At 32.1% G+C, this 19,511-nt stretch overlaps 1 protein-coding gene and 1 long non-coding RNA gene across 2 annotated transcripts; both read left to right on the plus strand.

Moving 5' to 3' along the window:
• The first annotated feature begins 12,198 nt into the window (after positions 1 to 12,198).
• LOC122596812 (disease resistance protein RUN1-like) lies at positions 12,199 to 13,595 on the plus strand. Its single transcript, XM_043769460.1, has 2 exons — positions 12,199 to 12,753; positions 13,052 to 13,595. Exons 1-2 carry the CDS (start codon positions 12,212 to 12,214, stop codon positions 13,593 to 13,595), a joined length of 1,086 nt encoding a protein of 361 aa, XP_043625395.1. The 5' UTR covers positions 12,199 to 12,211.
• Positions 13,596 to 14,470: 875 nt separating this feature from the next.
• On the plus strand, positions 14,471 to 15,439 carry LOC122598598. The gene is made up of 2 exons (XR_006323660.1): positions 14,471 to 15,067; positions 15,174 to 15,439. It is a non-coding gene; the product is annotated as an uncharacterized LOC122598598 (long non-coding RNA).
• Positions 15,440 to 19,511: the final 4,072 nt, after the last annotated feature.

The following is a 19,511-nucleotide window of genomic DNA, read 5'->3' on the forward strand; positions in this document are numbered from 1 at the left end:
GATCCAATGATAAGTAACCCGGGATTTTCCCAGAGGCAGGGGTGCAACATTTGCCAAGTGAAGTTTGGACCCTATTAATTCCTAGTAGTGTAGGAAGTTTAGGTGGTTTTTTCTATGGTAGCCAACTTAGCTATAGGAGAAGGGAGATCTACTTTAGAAAACGACCGTCTAATAATATTGAGAATGCTTTCATTTTTATATGGTGAGGAGTATGTTGACACTATGAATAATGTGTACGTATAAAGGAATAACAATTAAATGTTATCTAGATGAAAATCTAGACTTAAATGAATAAACCTGTCGAGTTAGTTAAGTTTGAGTTTGGTCATGGCAAAATATCCAAACTAAATATGCACCCACCCATATGACACTACAAGAAAAAAGCCGATTAGTGACGACTAAAATTTGGTCACTAATAACCTTATTTTGTTACCATTAAGAAAATATGGTCACTAAATTTGGCCACTAAACAAAATTAGTGGCCAAAAAATAACATTTTTTGGTCTCTAAACAAAATTAGTGACGGACCTTTAGTGACGAAACGTGACAAAAAGTGACCACTCCAAATTTGGTCACTAAATTATCATAATGACCAAATTTTCGTCACTAATTTTGTTTAGTGACCAAATTTTGGTCATTATGATAAATTAATGACCAAATTTTAAGTCGTCACTTTTCGTCACTAAAGATCCGTCACTAATTTTGTATAGAGACCAAAAGGTGTTATTTTTTGGCCACTAATATTATTTAGTGACCAAATTTACTGACCACTTTTTCTTAATGATAACCAAATAAGGTTAATTATTAGTGACTAAATTTAGTCGTTACTAAGCAAAATAGTCACTAATCAACATTTGATAGTTGATTGAATCCATGCTAGACATTCTTATAATTGAATTGATACTCAAATGTTCTCAAATTTCAAAATTGATATAGTTCATCCTCATTAATGAAGTTCACAACCGAAATGATGATCAAATATATATAGATAAAGAATTCAATAACTTTTTTTTATAAGAAAAGATAAAGAATTCAATATCATTTCCCGGACCCCTACCTTTTCACAAAAATCATTCAAGATTTCATCTACTTGCTCTTTACTGAGTATTATTTTTCAAAAATGGTAGTGTCAGAAATTTATGAAGGACACAGTTGATAATTGGCCAGTCATGATTCGCCATATTTCCTTTTCGTTTATATCACATGCATTTAAGTGTGTTATAATTGTACCTGGATCTTCATATCTTTCTGTTCCTTCTCAATTTTTTGACCTCCACAGATTTCCATATTTACCAACTTACCCGTTACAGTAATAACCGTGACAACCGAAACTTTAAAAGCTACAAAAATCAAAAGTAAAAATACAAATATGTACGAACTAATGATTACCCAGAAGGCTTCAACCGTTTGTAAAAGCTACTGAATGAATATAAATTTGTTTTGAATTGAAGTTGAATCTTGAGATTATGAAAGTCTCCAATGTATATTGGTACATTTGAGAACTGAGATTACCATCTACAAATTAACTACAAAGCAACTGAAAATGAAAAATCTTGAATTTAACTTGAACTTATGCTTTGAAGTTTATGTGGTGTACCTAAATTTAAGTGTGAAATACTCAAATACTAATTTTTAATCCATAAAATCATAGAGCCCAAACATTTATTAATTTAACAAAAAATATTTAAAAATTAATATGTGGGGAGTTCCACACCTACGTAAGTGTCGGACAACCTTGTATTCAATTTTCCATATTTATAAAAAGGTCTTAGTTTCTCATTTTGTCATCGAAGTCACATATCCCTCATAAAATATAATATAATATGTAAATATTACCGCCTGGTGGCATTTTATTAGAATTTCAGAGCAACATTATGTGTTTGATTGTCATGGTTCTATGGAACTCTTGATTGATCGTTACTATGTGGTTTTATGCCTTATAGTTTTAGTACAAGAAAATAATTTATTGCGCCAAGATCAGGCCCGCATAAAGATACATATATACACACATAAAGGCCCATTTGAGATTATGGGCCAGGTACAATTGCCCATCCGCGTCTCAAATTCAGCCCTTCTCGTAAGGGAGGGAGTCGGGGAGGGGAGTAAGTTTCTTTCGAAAAACACATGAAGACACCTTTTATAAATTAAAATGAATCATTAATTTTCTTAAACGGCAAACTAATATACTCCTAATTAAAAAAAAAAGAGACTAAAGTGTCTTCATAAGAGAGACACATAATGGTACTAACAGAGCCAATGGCGGATCCAAAAAAGTTATTTAGAGAGGACATTAAGTAGCAGACCGACATGTAAATTTCAATGTCCGTGTGCAAGATCGAATTTACAAAATGGGGGCCCATATACTATAAGTGTATAGTAATCGCTTGTTAGGACCAATTTTGGTGAAAACTGGCCAGTCTCCAGTTACATCTGGAGACCAGAAGATTTGTCCAGAAATATAGAAGTCCAGTTGCAATGTACAGATTATGCAACTGATGACTTCCTCCAGTTAAAGATCTGACCAATACATCTAAAGACATTTCAGTTGAAGTCGAAGACATCAAGTGCAAAAAGGAGAATATCAATGGCAGTGAAACCCAGTTGAGTTTCTACCCAGATCAAGACTGGAGAATATCAGTGTAAAGAAGTTACAAAGCTTTACACTGATTACGAGGAAGACTTTTTTACTTTATGCACCTTTATTCTGACATTATCAATCGCCTTCAATTAAAGTACAAAAGTACATAAAGTAGGTTGATAAAGTGACTCTATGTCTTTACTTTATCCAGCATTTACAAAGGATTTCAAATTGAATCCTTAAATGCTAGTAACCATATTTGGGCGGCAAAGTTGGAATCCCAATACCAACTTTGCCTATAAATAGAGGTCTTTGCACAACCAAGAAACAACTTTGCATATTCAGACTTTGTAATATTCTTGGTGAACTTGTGCAATATTCTCTCAATCGCAAAAAGGAACATTTCACAACTCTAAGTGTTTCGATTGTTAAGAGAATTTCCAAGTATAGATCAATTGTATTTCATAGGTTGTTAGGATATTTACATTCGTGTATTATCTTGGTTTCGCAACAACCTTGTATTTTATTTAAAGTCAATAAATAAAATACATTTGAAAATTACATATTGTCTCACCAATTTACTTTACAAGTACTTTACTTTATTGCATTGTATTTACTTATTTATATTGTCACCTTAATAAGTAACTTCCAGATTGCCTGGTATATTACACACTGCAACTGGTCACGTCCAGATACAGTGTGTGTATTGCAAAGTATCTCACCATTGACTTAAAGTTGTCTTCAGTTGGTACCATCTCTTGAGTTGGGACTTACATTACTTATAGGATTTCTTTAAACATGAAATGTTCATATCATAAAAGTAGTTAGAACTTAATATTGATTCTATTCTTGGTTGAAAAATGCCCTTCTTCAAGCCGTTTTGAAGCAAATCATTGATCAAACTTTTATAATCAATACCATCTAATAAACCATTATCAATTGCTATCATTGTCAATCCATTCAACTTCTCTTGTGACATTGTCGATCGTAAGTATGACTTTAATATCTTAAGTTTCGAAAAAAATTTCTTTCCGCAGTTGCCACGGTCACCGGAATCGTCAACATATATTCCAAAAACTCAAAACCATTAAAACGTGTGAATATTATATTATTATTAGCATTGATTTAAGTCTTTTACATTATAGAGTTATGATTTATTTAGTTTGTGGACTTTCTTTAATATCAGTCTTTTTTAAAAAATTATACTTAATTTATTTTTAGTATCTATAAATTCTTAGAATAATAACTTCATAAGAAATACTTAAATTATACTAATATATAACTAAGATTTTTAAAAAATTGGGGTCCGCCTTAAAGCTGGGGCCCTTTGCGCTGGCCTACACAACACTTGTCAAGATCCTCCACTGCTAAGTAGCAAAGGTGATATTACAAACGTGTTAAACGGGCGATTTATAATCAGTTGCGACTATTCAAGTTTGGCTTTTCATTACTTTTCATTAAATTATGGGGAAAATACTATCATAAAATAAAAAATTATACAAACACAAGTATAGTGTTTCATCTTGCATTAAGTTACATAAAACCCATACACATTATCCATGCAAATAGCATTTTAAGTTTCAACTTTCAACAATTTATATATACTATTGCATGATTTACAATACATCAAAACCATATTTCATCAACCACTTACACTACTTGTCGCCGCCATTGCCACTAAATCCCACCGCCACCATCGCCATTACATCGCCACCGCCACCTCCACCTTCACCACCACCGCACGCCACCACCACTCATCACTGCCCGCTGCATGGCACCGGTACCGTTCTAGTCATATAACAATAAAAATAACATTAGACTTTTTAAAAAAGTATGTGTGTCGTCTGTGTTATCGCACCCTTGGATGTGTTTGGGTTCTAACCTATGGCATAATGTCCGCTTGGATGTCACTGTTAAAGTTCAAACCACTACTCAATTAACACGCCTTTCTTAAAAAAACGTATAGTAAAAATCTAAATGGACTTGGAAATATAATACCAATGATTGTTGGGCCAGATTAGGGAGGGGGTACCCCTAGTACTACTTTGCATCCGCCACTGAACGAAGATAAATAAACGACATCAGACTAAAGGATGTAAGTTGCAATTTCACTATGAAGTTTAGACCAATTTCACTAAAATTACTGGGGAGGATTGTAAACCACAAAAATGACCTAACCACATAGACGTTTCTTGCAATTAACTCATAAAATTATCTTTTGATAAAATATATAGTTTTTTAGAAAATAATATATTTTAAAAAAAAAATAATAAACTTTTATCAAATAGTAATAGTTTTTATATACTTATAATTTATTATCAAATAATAACAATTAACAATAGTATTATTTTTTTAGTTGATAATAGTAACAATAATATTAATAACTAGGAAATTTAAGCCGCGCAATGCATGACTTTTATTATTGCAATTATATTTAGTCTACTAATTCAATTTTGTTAAGATTGTTTACTAAGATTGAATCTACAACCACTTAATTGAAAACCAATAAATGTCTTATATGATTCATAATGAAATAAAACAATAACAATAATATGAATACAAAATAATTATCATATATATATATATATATGTTGCATAAACATTACGGAAAAAAGAAAATAAAAATACCAAGTGTTTAAAATATACATAGGAATATATAATGAAACAAAAAATAGAAAAAATTAGAAAGCCAAATGTATAGCATTTGAATAATATACATACCATTTTAAAAAGTTACAAAAATGCAAAATGTTAATTGTTAAAAAAAGTAAAAAAAAATAAATGTTAAAAATATATTATTTTTAAAAAACTACCAATAATATATATACCTTTTTTGTTTTATAAATAATATTAAAAAATAATATTTAAAAAAAACTACCAATAATATATATACTTTTCTATTTTATATATAATCTTACTATTATTATTTTTACAAAAATATATTTATTGATTATTATTAATAATATTATAAATTTCTGTCAATCAACCACAAACGAATTATAGTTCACTAAAATTCCAATTGTATCGAATTCCAATCCATTCTGATTTGAATTTTTTCAAATCTCAATTATTTTAATAAATTTTAACTCTTTTAAATGGGGAAATGGAATATTAGGCTGTTAGACATCTAAGTTGGGTGAGAAACCTATCACATACCATTTTTTAAACCATAAAAAACATTGGGGCCTAAACATTTATGAACAAAAACTGGATTTAAACTTCAAACAACAAACAATCTCTCCACAAACACAGAATATAATCTAATCTCAATTAGATCAGTGAAGGAACTTGAAAAATATAAAACTATACCTGCTAATCAAGTATAGTTCAATAAGCTATTTGTTGATTATTCTATAACGAATTTGATATGAAAATATTACAGATCAAAAGATTGAGAGGATGATATGAAAAATAGATATATGGTTGTGAATATATTGTATAAAACCCTAAACGGGTAGAATGCGATTATATATACACAACAAGAGTAGCAGCATCCACAATAAGCCCTCCATCTTTAGATATGAGCAAGATTGGTCCCTCCAGTAATCCTTTAAGCAAATGTTCATCTTTAGCCCTCCAACAATAATCTTTTCTACATCTTTAGTCCAAATATACATGAAACAAACTAATCATATACTAAATCAAAATATACCAACAATTATGAGAATAAGATTATCAATTTAACATCCCCCCTTAATCTTATTCTCATACAAATCAACCATACCCAATTCAGAACAAAAAAAATTGTGAGTAAACTTATCAAGCCCTTTAGTAAAAATATCAGCAACTTGATTTTCAGAATCAATTTTCTTGGTTTGAATGACACCAGCCATTTGCTTCTCTTTTACAAAATGAAGATCAATCTCTAAATGTTTAGTTCTCTCATGAAAAACAAGATTTGCAGCAATTTTGATGGCAGATTTATTGTCACAGAACACACTAACAGGAAGTACATTATCAATATGTAAATCCTTCAATATTTTTAGCACCCAAAAAACTTCACATGTAACAGCAGCCATTGCTCTATATTCAGATTCAGTTGAAGACTTAGGAACTGTGTTTTGTTTTTTACTTTTCCAGGAAATAAGAGCACCACAGAAAAACAAGCAAAAACCTGTAACTGACCTTCTATTAACCATACATTTAGCCCAGTCTGCATCAACAAAGGCTTCTAAACCAATCTTACCATTTCTGGGAATAAAAACTCCTTTACCTGGACTTCCTTTAAGATATCTCAATATCCTTAAGGCAAGTTTTAAATAAGAAGCCAAAGGCTTGTGCATGAATTGACTTAAACAATGTACAGTGTATGAGATATCAGGTCTGGTATGTGTAAGATAAATCAACTTACCTATAAGTTTTTGATATTCAGAAACATTAGAAATAACAGGATCATTAGCAGTTTCTAAAGTAGTGATACTAGGATTGGGATCAAGAGGAGTATTCATAGGCTTACTAGCAAGTAACCCATAATCAGAGAGTAAATCAAGACAGTACTTTCTTTGATTCAAACAATTTCCCTTTTCAGTTTCAATAACTTCAATACCCAAAAAATATTTCAACTTTCCAAGATCTTTTATTTGAAATTTAGTTTGAAGATATCTTTTAAAGTTTTCAATTTCTTGACAATTATTACCAGTGATGATAATATCATCAACATAAACCAAGACTGCTAAGAATAAGTCAGAATTAGACTTAGTAAACAAAGAATAATCACTAACACTTTGCACAAAACCATTTTCACACAAGGCAGAAGTTAATTTAGCATTCCATTGCCTAGGAGCCTGTTTTAAACCATACAAGGATTTATTTAACTTGCATACTCTATTGTCATTAGAGTTAAAAAAACCTTCAGGCAGTTTCATATAAATAGTTTCATCTAAATCTCCATATAAAAATGCATTATTTATATCAAGTTGATATAAAGACCAACCTCTTTGAATAGCCAAAGTAATAAGACATCTTATAGTCACAATCTTTACCACAGGAGAGAAAGTCTCATCAAAATCTACACCTTCCTTTTGACTATAACCTTTAGCCACTAATCTAGCTTTATACATTTCAATTTCACCATTTGACTTATATTTAATTTTGCATATCCATTTACATCCAACAGGTACTCTACCTTTAGGTAATTCAACAATATCCCAAGTATTATTCTTATACAAAGCTTCCATTTCTTTATTCATAGCATCAATCCAATAAGTATTTTTAGAAGCTTGAAAATTTTTTTGAGGTTCAATACTTTTATTTAACTCAGTCACAAAGCTTAAGCATTCAGAATTAAGATTAGCATAACACACATAATGTTCAAGACCATACTTCACATTGCTATGCATCACATAATCATTATAATATCTAGACAAATGAGGTTCTCTAGTAGACCTTCTCAACCCTTCATCATTTGTATTAAAATTTTCTTGAAAAACAGGAACATTAATGTTCTCATTTTGAACAAAATGATCATTAGCTTCATTATTAAGATCAGTCTCATGTATATTGTTATCAACCTCAGAATTGTTATTATGTTCATCATATGTTGATGTGTTTAACTCATCAGTAATGTCCTCATGGACACTGCCAGGATGAGTTTGAACACTGCCATCACCATCAGAACTTTTGTTCTCCTTCTCATCATCATTGGGCTCACTAGGTTCATCAAGATCAAAGAAAGTTAAATGATCAGTTTTATTTTCAGAAACAATAGTATTTAAATCCAATTTTTCTTTTAAAGGAAAAACTTCTTCAAAGAACTTTACATCTCTTGAAAAAAAATGTTATTATTTTCTAAAGACATAAGTTTACCCTTTCTTTGAACTTGAATAACCTAGTAATATACATTTAGATGATCTGCTTAAAAATTTGTCAATTAGATTAAGATTTTTTGAAAAACAGAGGCATCCAAATGATCTTAGGTGAAAAAGAGAAGGAGAATGACCAAAAATCATCTCAAAAGGGGACTTTCCAAGAAGCACAGAGGAAGGTAATCTGTTGATCAAATAAGTAGCAGTTAGTACACATTCAGTCCACAAATTAAGGGGAATAGCCCCTTGAAACATCAAAGATCTGGCAACATTAAGGAGATGTCTATGTTTTCTTTCTACAATTCCATTTTGTTGAGGACTATGAACACAAGAGGTTTGATGAATGATACCATTAGTCTCAACAAATTTAGTAAAAGCATGATTTATGAATTCAGAACCATTATCACTTCTCAAAGTTCTAATGGTTTTACCAAACTGATTTTTTAACAAATTATAAAACACCAACACATTTTCAAGAACTTCATCTTTACCTTTTAAAAGATAAACCCATACAACCCTAGAATAATCATCAACCACAGTTAAGAAGTATCTAAAACCTCCTCTACTTGTAACTCTATAAGGACCCCAAACATCAAGATGCACAAGTTGTCCAAGTTCAACAGTTTTGTGATCACTTAAAGGAAAAGGATCTCTAGTTTGTTTAGCCTTGTAACAGATATCACAAACTTTCAAATCATCATGTTTATATTGTAAAATAGGATGTAATTTTTGTAAAACAATATCTGTAGGATGACCTAATCTGTTATGCCACACATTTTAAGTCACATTACATGCATACCCTTTTATATCATTCTTAATGTAGTATAATCCACCAGACTGTCTACCAGTCCCCAGAACCATCTTTGCACTCAAAGCCTGATGCATAACATAGCACTTAATATCATCAAACAAAACAAGCATTTTACTATCTTTAGCAACCTTGTGTACAGACAATAGACTTACACAATATTCAGGAACAACAAGCACATCATACAAAGTTAAGAAACTTGTTATTTTTAAATTACCAATTTTCTGAATATAAGCAACAGTTCCATTAGGATGCCTTACTTTTATTTTTAATTTAGAAACATCAACTACATCAGTCATATTAGCATCAGAAAAAGTTATATGATGGTTTGCTCCTGAATCAACAATCCACTCAAGTATAGATTTTATAAGAGCACAATTATTAGCACAAAAGTACTTATCAAAATTATCATTAAAAACCTTACTATGATTCATAAACACACCTGCCATGTTAGAATTAGCACCACCATCTTGCACAAAATTCTCCTTAATCAGATTGACAATTTTAGCAAGCTGTTCATCAGTAAAACTAACAGAAGCAAAATCATTACTTTGAGGTGTGGTAAAACTGCTGTTTGCACTTTTCTTTTGAGAGTTCTGAGAATTAAATCCTTTCCTTTTTCCAAAATGATTAGGATAACCAATTAACTTGAAACACCTTTCTTTAGTATGCCCATTAAAACCACAGTGTTCACAAATTACAGAAGATTGACCTTGATTTCTTTGAAAACTGACCAAACTTAGAAGTTCTTTGAAAGTTATTATTAAATTTTGAGTTAAAGTCCCTATTAACAGTTTTTGAGTTGAAAGCAGAAGACTGAGATTTTTGCATATGACCATTTAAAACAATTGCTCTATGTGACTCTTCTCTTGAAATCAAGGCATAAGCAGTTTTAACATCAGGTAAGGGGTCTTTGGTCAAAATGTTACTCCTAATAGGCATATAAACATCATCCAAACCCATTAAAAACTGCATAAGCTTAAGTAATTGATTATGTTTAGAGAAATCAGCAGCAGCATGGCAAGTACATCTAGGCAATTGAACAAGAGCATCAAACTGTTTCCACAGAGCATTTAACTTATGATAATAATCAGCAATAGGCATACCATTCTGACACATAGAATTGATTTTATGATGCAGGTTAAAGGTAACAGAACCATCTACTTTATCATAAGTTTCTTTAAGTTATTTCCAAATTAAAGATGCCTTTCTAGAAAAAATTTGACCAAGATACAATTTTTCAGCAATAGAATTAAGAACCCAAGAAATCACAACAGCATTGCACCTATCCCATTGCCTACCAAGAACTTCATCAATATTAGATCTTTTACATGAACCATCTATAAATCCAATTTTATTTTTAGCCTCAAGAGCAAGAATCATAGCACAACTCCAAACCTTATAATTCTCAGTTCCTTTTAATTTTATAAACACAATAGACAAAGTACTAGAATCATTAGGATGCAAATGTAAAGGACTACCAAGATCAAGTTTACTAATTAAAGTCACATTATTATCACTCTCATCAGACTTGGTTTCATATTGATAACCAAAATTCACATTATCATCATCCATTGTAAACAAATAGCAAAGAATACAGTTAATCTCAATTAACAGTAGCAGACAAGCACACAATAAGCAGGTTAATCTCAATTAACAGCCAATCAAGTAATTAATCTCAATTAACCACTTTCAACAAGATATATATATATATATATATATACATATTTGAAAAATACTCTTATCTCCCAAACAATGCCAGGGACAGGATTCCTTGCCTCTCAAGGAGGTAGGTCAAGTATTAGCAGAGTTGGTTTTATGAGAATAAGATTAAAAAAAAATTTTTTTTTTTAAAAATTAAAAAAAGAAAAAGGAAGAGAAGACAAACAGTGCTATCGGAAGGAAGAGGAAAGGAACCCTATTGGTTTATTGATTCACTTAGTCAATAAACAAACAGGATCGAAGAAAAATCTGCAGCGGAAACACCAGGAGATTAGGTTTATTTATTGATTCGCTTAGTCAATAAAATAAACCCTAGAAAAACCACCGGAAACACGAAGAACACCAAACCTAAATTTTTTTGGAGAAATTAGGGTTTATATGAAGACAATAGATCTAGATAATCAAACGGTGATTAAAAAATCATACGCCGTTCTTAAATCTAAATCCAAACACAAAAGCCCCAAAATAAGAAGAAACCCTAGATTAATTGCAAATCGGTAAACAACATGAACCAGAAGTTATTATTAAAACCAGTTAGATTCAATTTAACCTGGCTCTGATACAATGAACAGAAACTGGATTTAAACTTCAAACAACAAACAATCTCTCCACAAACACAGAATATAATCTAATCTCAATTAGATCAGTGAAGGAACTTGAAAAATATAAAACTATACCTGCTAATCAAGTATAGTTCAATCAGCTATTTGTTGATTGTTCTATAACGAATTTGATATGAAAATATTACAGATCAAAAGATTGAGAGGATAATATGAAAAATAGATATATGGTTGTGAATATATTGTATAAAACCTTAAACGGGTGGAATGCGATTATATATACACAACAAGAGTAGCAGCATCCACAATAAGCCCTCCATCTTTAGATATGAGCAAGATTAGTCCCTCCAGTAATCCTTTAAGCAAATATTCATCTTTAGCCCTACAGCAATAATCTTTTCTACATCTTTAGTCCAAATATACATGAAACAAACTAATCATATACTAAATCAAAATATACTAACAATTATGAGAATAAGATTATCAATTTAACATACTAATTTGATATAGAAGTTTAGATATAGATATTGATATTGATATAAATTTCATATATTGATAACATATTAGATGACCCAAAGATACTTTTTCCATGTGAATGATAAGAAAAAAGAATACGCTTGTGTGTATGTTTGGTAAACCGTTGACTTTGATGTTGATTTTTCTCATGTAAACGCTTCAAATCTTATGTATTTCGTATATACTTGAAATATTCTTTCAATAATTGTTGTCAGCTTGCTCAATGGCTATGGTGCTAAAATCTCCTTCATCACCATCTACTATGTCTAATATTTATAATTCTAACTGTAGTTATGATGTTTTTCTAAGTTTCCGAGGTGAAGACACTCGTAAGGCGTTCACTGATCATCTCTATAAAGCCTTGAACCAAGCTGGAATCCGCACATTTCGAGATGATGATGCCATGGAAAGAGGAAGATTCCTGAAGCCAGAACTGGAGAAAGCCATCCGACAGTCTCAAGTTTTACTCATTGTTCTCTCGAAAATATATGCAACTTCCAAGTGGTGTCTGGATGAGGTTAGGATGATTATGGAAAAGTTTGATAATAAGCGGCTTGAAGTGGTACCTGTGTTCTATAACATCAAGCCGACTACTGTTCGAAATCATACAGGCTGCTTTGAAGATGCATTTAAGGGTTATTATGAGGAGGTAACAAAGGAAACAAATGTTGAAAAGAAGAAGGAATTAGCGGAGAAGGTGGAAGCTTGGAGGTCTTTTCTTAGAAAAGCTGGATCCCTCACTGGAATGGTACTTCCGGAAGATGGGTATGCAATTAATTAATGCTTTCTCTTGTATGTATTATATATATACACCTCATTTTTATGTTACCTTTTCTTTTTTTTAACTACGTGGATTTTATGTATAACTCACCTAGAAGCTTGATAAAATTTTATGATCATTGCATTATAAGTTATGGCACTGACAATTATTTAGATCTTGATGTTATACTTTCGATCAAGGTGTATACACTACAACTAATAAACATGTAAATATGCTTGTTGTAAAAAGATGCGTCATACAACGGGTATACAGATTCTATATTCTTTACCTTTATTGTTCTAGGTATGAGGCCGAATTTATATCCAACGTTGTCAAGGTTATACGAAAGAAGCTGAACTACAACGCCTTATACATTGATGAAAAACTAGTGGGAATTACCGAGAACATAGCTAAGATTGAATCATGGTTGCAAGATCCCTCACCTAATGCAGTAATCTATGTCATCGATGGGATGGGTGGCATAGGGAAAACAACCGTAGCCAAATGCGTATACAACTCAAACTTTCGTGAGTATGATTGTAGTTGTTTCCTGGCAAATATTTGTGACGCGTCAAGTCATTCCAATGGAATGCTTCGCTTGCAAAGTCAGCTTCTTTCCACAATTTTAAAGAGTGAAAAGGAAGAGACGGTTTGGAATGAGTATGAAGGAACCACTAAGATTATAGATGCCGTGTGCAAAAAAAAAGTACTTCTGGTACTTGATGATGTTACAACATCGCAACAGTTGAATGCATTATTAGGACCACAAAGGTTTTATCCTGGAAGTAAAGTGATCATAACAACTAGACACAAGTCGTTAATGATTAATCTCAATGTTCATCCCTAGGCCAAATTGTGAAAACACTATCTGCTGACAAATCTATCGAACTCTTTAGTTGGCATGCCTTTAATAAGAATCAACCCAGTGAACCCTACGTTGTCCGGTCAAAACTAGTGGACCATTACTGTATGGGTCTTCCGTTAGCCCTAAAAGTGTTGGGTTCTTATCTACGTGGAAAAAGCATTGATGAGTGGGAAGATGCTATGTGCAAGTTAGAAGCCAATCCTCATCCTGGAATTCAAAATGTTCTACAGCTGAGCTATGAATCCCTGGAAGATGAGAATGATAAAAATCTGTTTTTGCATATTGCTTGCTTTTTTGTGGGTGAGGATAAAGACTATATAGTCAAACTATTAGCTGAGTGCAATCTATACCCTATTATCGGGATCAAGAATCTTACGGATAGGTGTCTACTATATCATGAAGATGGGAAAGTAGGGATGCATCAACTAATCAGAGAGATGGGGCAAGAAGTTGTTCATCTAGAACATCTAGGCAAAACAATGTCGAAGAACGAACCAAACTTTAAAACTAGATCTTTAGAAAAGATGAAAAACCTGATGCTACTTCAACTAAGCTATGTCACGTTTTGTGGGAGATACAAGAAATTGCCAAAAAATTTACGACTATTGAGCTGGCATGGTTTTTCTCTAAAATCTATACCAAGCGACATTCCTTTGGAGAAGTTGGTTATTCTTGCATCTCCTTTTAATTCTCCGAGTATTGATTAAAAAAACTCATTGGTTATATCTATATGCATAAGTTTAGTAACATACTTGTGGTTTTTCATGTCACAGTCTATGGACTCGTTAAAAATCTTGAATCTTAGCTATTCTCTTGAGCTAATCCCAAATTTTGGTGGACTTCCGAGTCTAGTGAATTTGATTCCGAAAGGATGTACAAGTTTATCTGTGGTTGATGAATGGATTGCATACCTTGAAGGACTTGTGTTGCTCGATGTGACGGATTGTAGAAGCCTAAGAAATGTTCCATGTTTACCTAGATCCCTTGTATCACTTCAAATGTCTGGTTGCCCAAACCTTGGAGATGTTAGACGTTTTGAATGGTTTGGTTCAACTTCATTACCTTCTCATTTGGTAAAATTGAATATCTCATATTGCAATCTGTTTGACACTTCTTTCCCAAATTAATGACTGAAGGTGTTGAGAAATGATGGAAGCAATGTAACAAAACAATGTAACCAAAATGTATACAAAACCTACCTAATATTCTCTATGCTGCAAGATGTTTACAGTTGCAATCAATTCAAGGACTCCCAAAAACACTCATGGAATTGGATATCGAGAGGAATATGTCATTGGAGAAAGTAGAGGTCCAATCAGAAAAACATGGCATCTTTGTGACCGGCCAGGGAGGGTAACTTGAAGTGGCAATCAATAGCCAAAGGTGAGAGAAAAATTTTACAAAAGCTGCTTTTAGGAATGAAAATGGGTCTTGATTATTCTAATAAACAAAAGGTGCCATCTCTCCTCTGTTTATCTCTGTTGTCCTGTGTTTTTTTAGTTATCCATAGTTTTTTAACGTATAGATGGTGATGGTGTTTTGTTTCACATGATGATGCAGGTCGTATTTGAGTATGGTATATTCAGCACACGGGTTAGAAAGGAACACATACCTTCTTGCTGCACATATTAAGAAAGGGGCCCACAAATATCATTTAAAGTTCCATCTCATGATAGTGGTAGAATAATAAGTGGCTTCAACTTGTCTTTAGTATTTTCTCCATTATACCTTAAGTGGTTTTATTTGTATGGTATGGAATCAATTGAAAGATGCCAATTAATGTGTATTGGTCTGTTGATTTGTAATTTGGGTTTTGTTTTTTCTCACCTCTAGCGAAATGCATTTAATTCTAAATAAGAACTGTGTAGTCATTTCACTCGACTACTAATTTAGTGGAAAACCATTGATCTTCTAAGTTGCTAAATTTGTTCAAAGATTCAAGTTATTATATATAGATGATCCCAATTTGCTCAACCAACCCATTCTGTCACCTTGGTTGAATTGTTCATTGGCAGGTGTTCCTTGAATGACGTTTATGTTCATCACAACTTTTCTCATGTCACTCGGGCAGATAAACATTCGGTATGCTACATTTTTCCTTACTGCTTCTTCTTTCCTTGTGAAGTTATTTTTCTCTCAGTTGTAATCATGAAGGTTCGTCATGTATGTTAGGTCTTTCAGTTACTTGTCTTTGTCTTTATGGTTGTAACGTATGTTTGGCATTATGGTACCCGTAAAAAGTCAACCATAACCTTCACAATAAAGCTTCATTAAAATGTGGCTTTTAGGGCTGGTCCGAGGTTTGGGAATTGTTTGCTTGCCTAGGATAGGGCTCGTATCCCCAGAACTTGCAATAGGTCCACCTTCAGTTTTCTCAAGTTTTTTACAATTCTGCCGGGTTGTGTGGAACTTTGCTGTACCTTTTGTGGTTCCTGAAGAATGGTTTCTTACTGGGAGGATCTTTTCCTAAGAGTCAGAGACCAGACCGTACATATAGAATTATAGGTGTATTGTGAGATATGGGCATAAGGATATTGAAAGAGATGATGAGAACTTCGAAATCAACTTATCCAAAGCATGGCAGAATTCATACAAATGAAAGTTGTGGAACCTCAGTTCTCAAGCTGTGAGAATACATTGTTTGATGGTTGAATGGCGGTTATACGCACTCTCCCCAGGTCAGTTGTTTTCTAAGCAATTTTCATTTCTCCTTCAGCCCACTTTTGGAGTTATGAGTAGAGGCAGCAAACTGGTCAAACTATATAACGTGTCAAAATGGGTAAGTTTCTGTATAAGTCAAAATGGTTAGTATATGTCATTGTCCAAACAAGTTTATCATTGAATTATCTTTGTTTTAAAATTCACTTTTACAGTAATAATCAAAGTTGTTTAATAAACCATTTTTGAGCGTTGTATGGATCATGATAACCCTAAGGGTGGATATTCATCGGGTAGGATAACAATTGACATGCATAATCATGAAGACGTACACTAAAGGGAGAATTTTGACCCATTCTAATTGTCAAAAAATTTTTGTTTCTCCCGAACTTCTGAAGTTTCGACATGTCTGATTGGAGGATTCAAATGGATGGGTAACAGGTGAAAACTAGATCAATACTCGGTCGTTGACCGGGTTAGAAACAAATCGACAATGCACATATATACTTAAAGAGTACACGAAACATGTTTAACTTTACCTACAAAGATATAATAGTTAAAAAAAAATGCAAGAATCCAACTTTTACTAATAAGACGTAACACAAAACATTGCAACCTAAACATAATAGTTGAAATTAATTAATATCTAGATGTTCAAACAAATAAATTGATATTGCATGAAATTTATGGTAAAAGACTATAATTTGTGTCTTGCCACCATTGTAAAAACACTAACTACATTAATCATTTTGCATTATATTTAGTCGGTGACCACGTTACAATATAATCTTATATATCTAAAACACATTGAAACCTGGTCCAACCTGTATTTTTACTTGAAATCATTATAAATTTTTAACACACCAACCTGATTATTTTAAATCAGATCTTGGTTGGATTTTTAGGTTGCTAGGTCGATCCGACAACCATAATAAAATGTCGGCCCATTTAACACAAAATCAACCATTTAACCTACCAACCCATCAACCCATTTGACCAAAAAACAACCTATTTTAGTTACTTGACTTAAAACCAACCTATTTGCCCCATTTACTCGTTAACCCATTTGACTAAAAAGAACGCATTTGACCCAAAACAAACTCATGTGATCTATCAGCCACATGACCCAAAAACAACCCGATTATAACTAATTAGGTCAACCGGGGTTGACCAAAGCCGAGGCAAGAATGAAATTGCTCACCAGAAGTTTTTTGTAACTTTTGCTAAAACAAACTATCTCCATTATACTTTTATATTAATAACTTTTACATTAATAAACAAACTGTTACCACAACCATCATCGTCGTTGTTACTACCGTTACTTTATACGGATACCTTTCGCGTTATAATAAATATAAGGTGAGCCCATGACCCCATGTCATTACCCTATCATCTCTCCCTGAGTTTATTTTTTTCCTCTTTCTTAATTTTCATATGCTCCTAAATTATTTCAATCCATGTAGAAAAATCGATCGATATCAAAAATTCAACATCTCTATATGTAATTTGTTTACCAACAACAATCACACGAAGCCTTGAGATCTAGTTTCATATTGTTTCTTTTCTTCATTAGCTTTTGTTGTTTCCATTTTATCTGTTTATTTATATATTTTTCTTTCCTTTTATTTGGTGAATATGACATTGAGTATGGTCATATGGATACAATAAAAAAATTGTTATGGATGCAATTTTTTTTTCTAAACGGCAATTAGATATCCATCTTTTAACTCTTAATAACTAATTGATTTTTTAAATTATTATTATGATGCATGATCAATTAGTTTGTTTATTCTAAAGCTTTTTCAATTGTTCATCCATTAAAAGTTTATCACAAAATATTCAGTTTAGGAAAAGGATTTTTATAAAAGTAATGGACGAACATTGCATTAAAAACTATGGCTAATAAAACTCCAAAGGCATGTCTAATGGTATAAAGGTAGGTGTATTAAATATTATAAAAAATTTACCATAATTAGTAAGTAAATTGACTTTCAATTTAAATGGTGGAGATTAATTTGTGGGTTTATTTTTAATGGCTTAGATTAAAAGATAATTTTATTTTTTTCTCTTTGTAGTGGTAGCCATATACATATATAATGTTAAAAATGTGGGTTGAAAATAAATATATGGTGCCTGGTGAGTTTGGTTGACCCAAATTGTTTTTTGTGTCTGTATAGTATACATGGTTTTCGGTACGGAACCGTACTGAAACCGAAAATAGCCCAAAGTGAGAACCGATATATCGGTACGGTACTGATACCGGTATCGGTTTTTTGTTCCCAAACCCGAATAATACCGAAAATAAAGGAAAAATGGGCAAAATGAGACATGTAGCATGTATGAATTTTAAGCCCACGTGTACTCATTTTAAGCAACGTGAATGTGCCTTATATAACCAATTTGTATTTTAAGTGTGCCTTTTGCTTCAGACCCAACTGTTTTTTATTATCACCTTACTAAGTTGCACTCATAATTTGAGTGTTTCATCCAGAGAACTGAGAGAAGTGAAGATGGGCTTCGAATTTAACCTGTCATATATGATTTCAACAGCTATAGCCTAAATCAATGAAACATAACTGAGATTGTGTACTTGAACAGTTAAAACTTCTGTGTTTATAACCAAGATAAAATTTTCATGGGTCTGTTCACATATTGGCGCATGAGAAGCTATAAACAGCTTTGTGTTTTGGTCAACATAATATATATGTATATGTAGTGTAACTAATTAATAGAGATAAGAGAGTTACTGAAAATTTATGTTTTTAAGAAATCCGGATTAATATTCAGTTTCCCGTACCGATACTAAAACCGATTTTGTCCCAAAATGAAAACCAATACCGAATCCTCAAAATCGGTACCGGCACGGTTTCAGTTTTTCGGTTTTTTTTCTCATCCCTACTGTATACATTTTTTCTTACAATAAATCACTATTTTTAAAATACAATTTGCAAGGTTGTAAACTTGGAGGCGTTAAAAATACACTCTTTGGGAACATTTGACGTATTCAACTCTTTGGACCTATCATAAACATGCTGTTTTTCTATGTTCAACCTTTTGATTGGACCTATTTGATATAAAACTTAACCCAAACTGATCCAGTTATAAGTAAATGAGTTGAATCTTAAACATTGTTTAAGATCCGAATATGATGTTGACAACCTATAAATAAGTTGCACATATGATGGGACATTATTATTCTTATGTGAAGACTTGGTGGTCATCTTCAAATGCCACTATATG

The sequence above is a fragment of the Erigeron canadensis genome, chromosome 4, assembly GCF_010389155.1.
Source record: "Erigeron canadensis isolate Cc75 chromosome 4, C_canadensis_v1, whole genome shotgun sequence".
In the NCBI taxonomy this organism is placed as follows: Eukaryota; Viridiplantae; Streptophyta; class Magnoliopsida; order Asterales; family Asteraceae; genus Erigeron; species Erigeron canadensis.

What these genes read in the sequence shown, in the direction of transcription:
- LOC122596812 (XM_043769460.1), top strand. Translation starts at nt 12,212, where the DNA reads ATGGCTATGGTGCTAAAATCTCCTTCATCACCATCTACTATGTCTAAT. An exon ending in ATGGTACTTCCGGAAGATGG is followed by an intron (nt 12,754 to 13,051) that starts GTATGCAATTAA and finishes TTATTGTTCTAG; the next exon opens with GTATGAGGCCGAATTTATAT.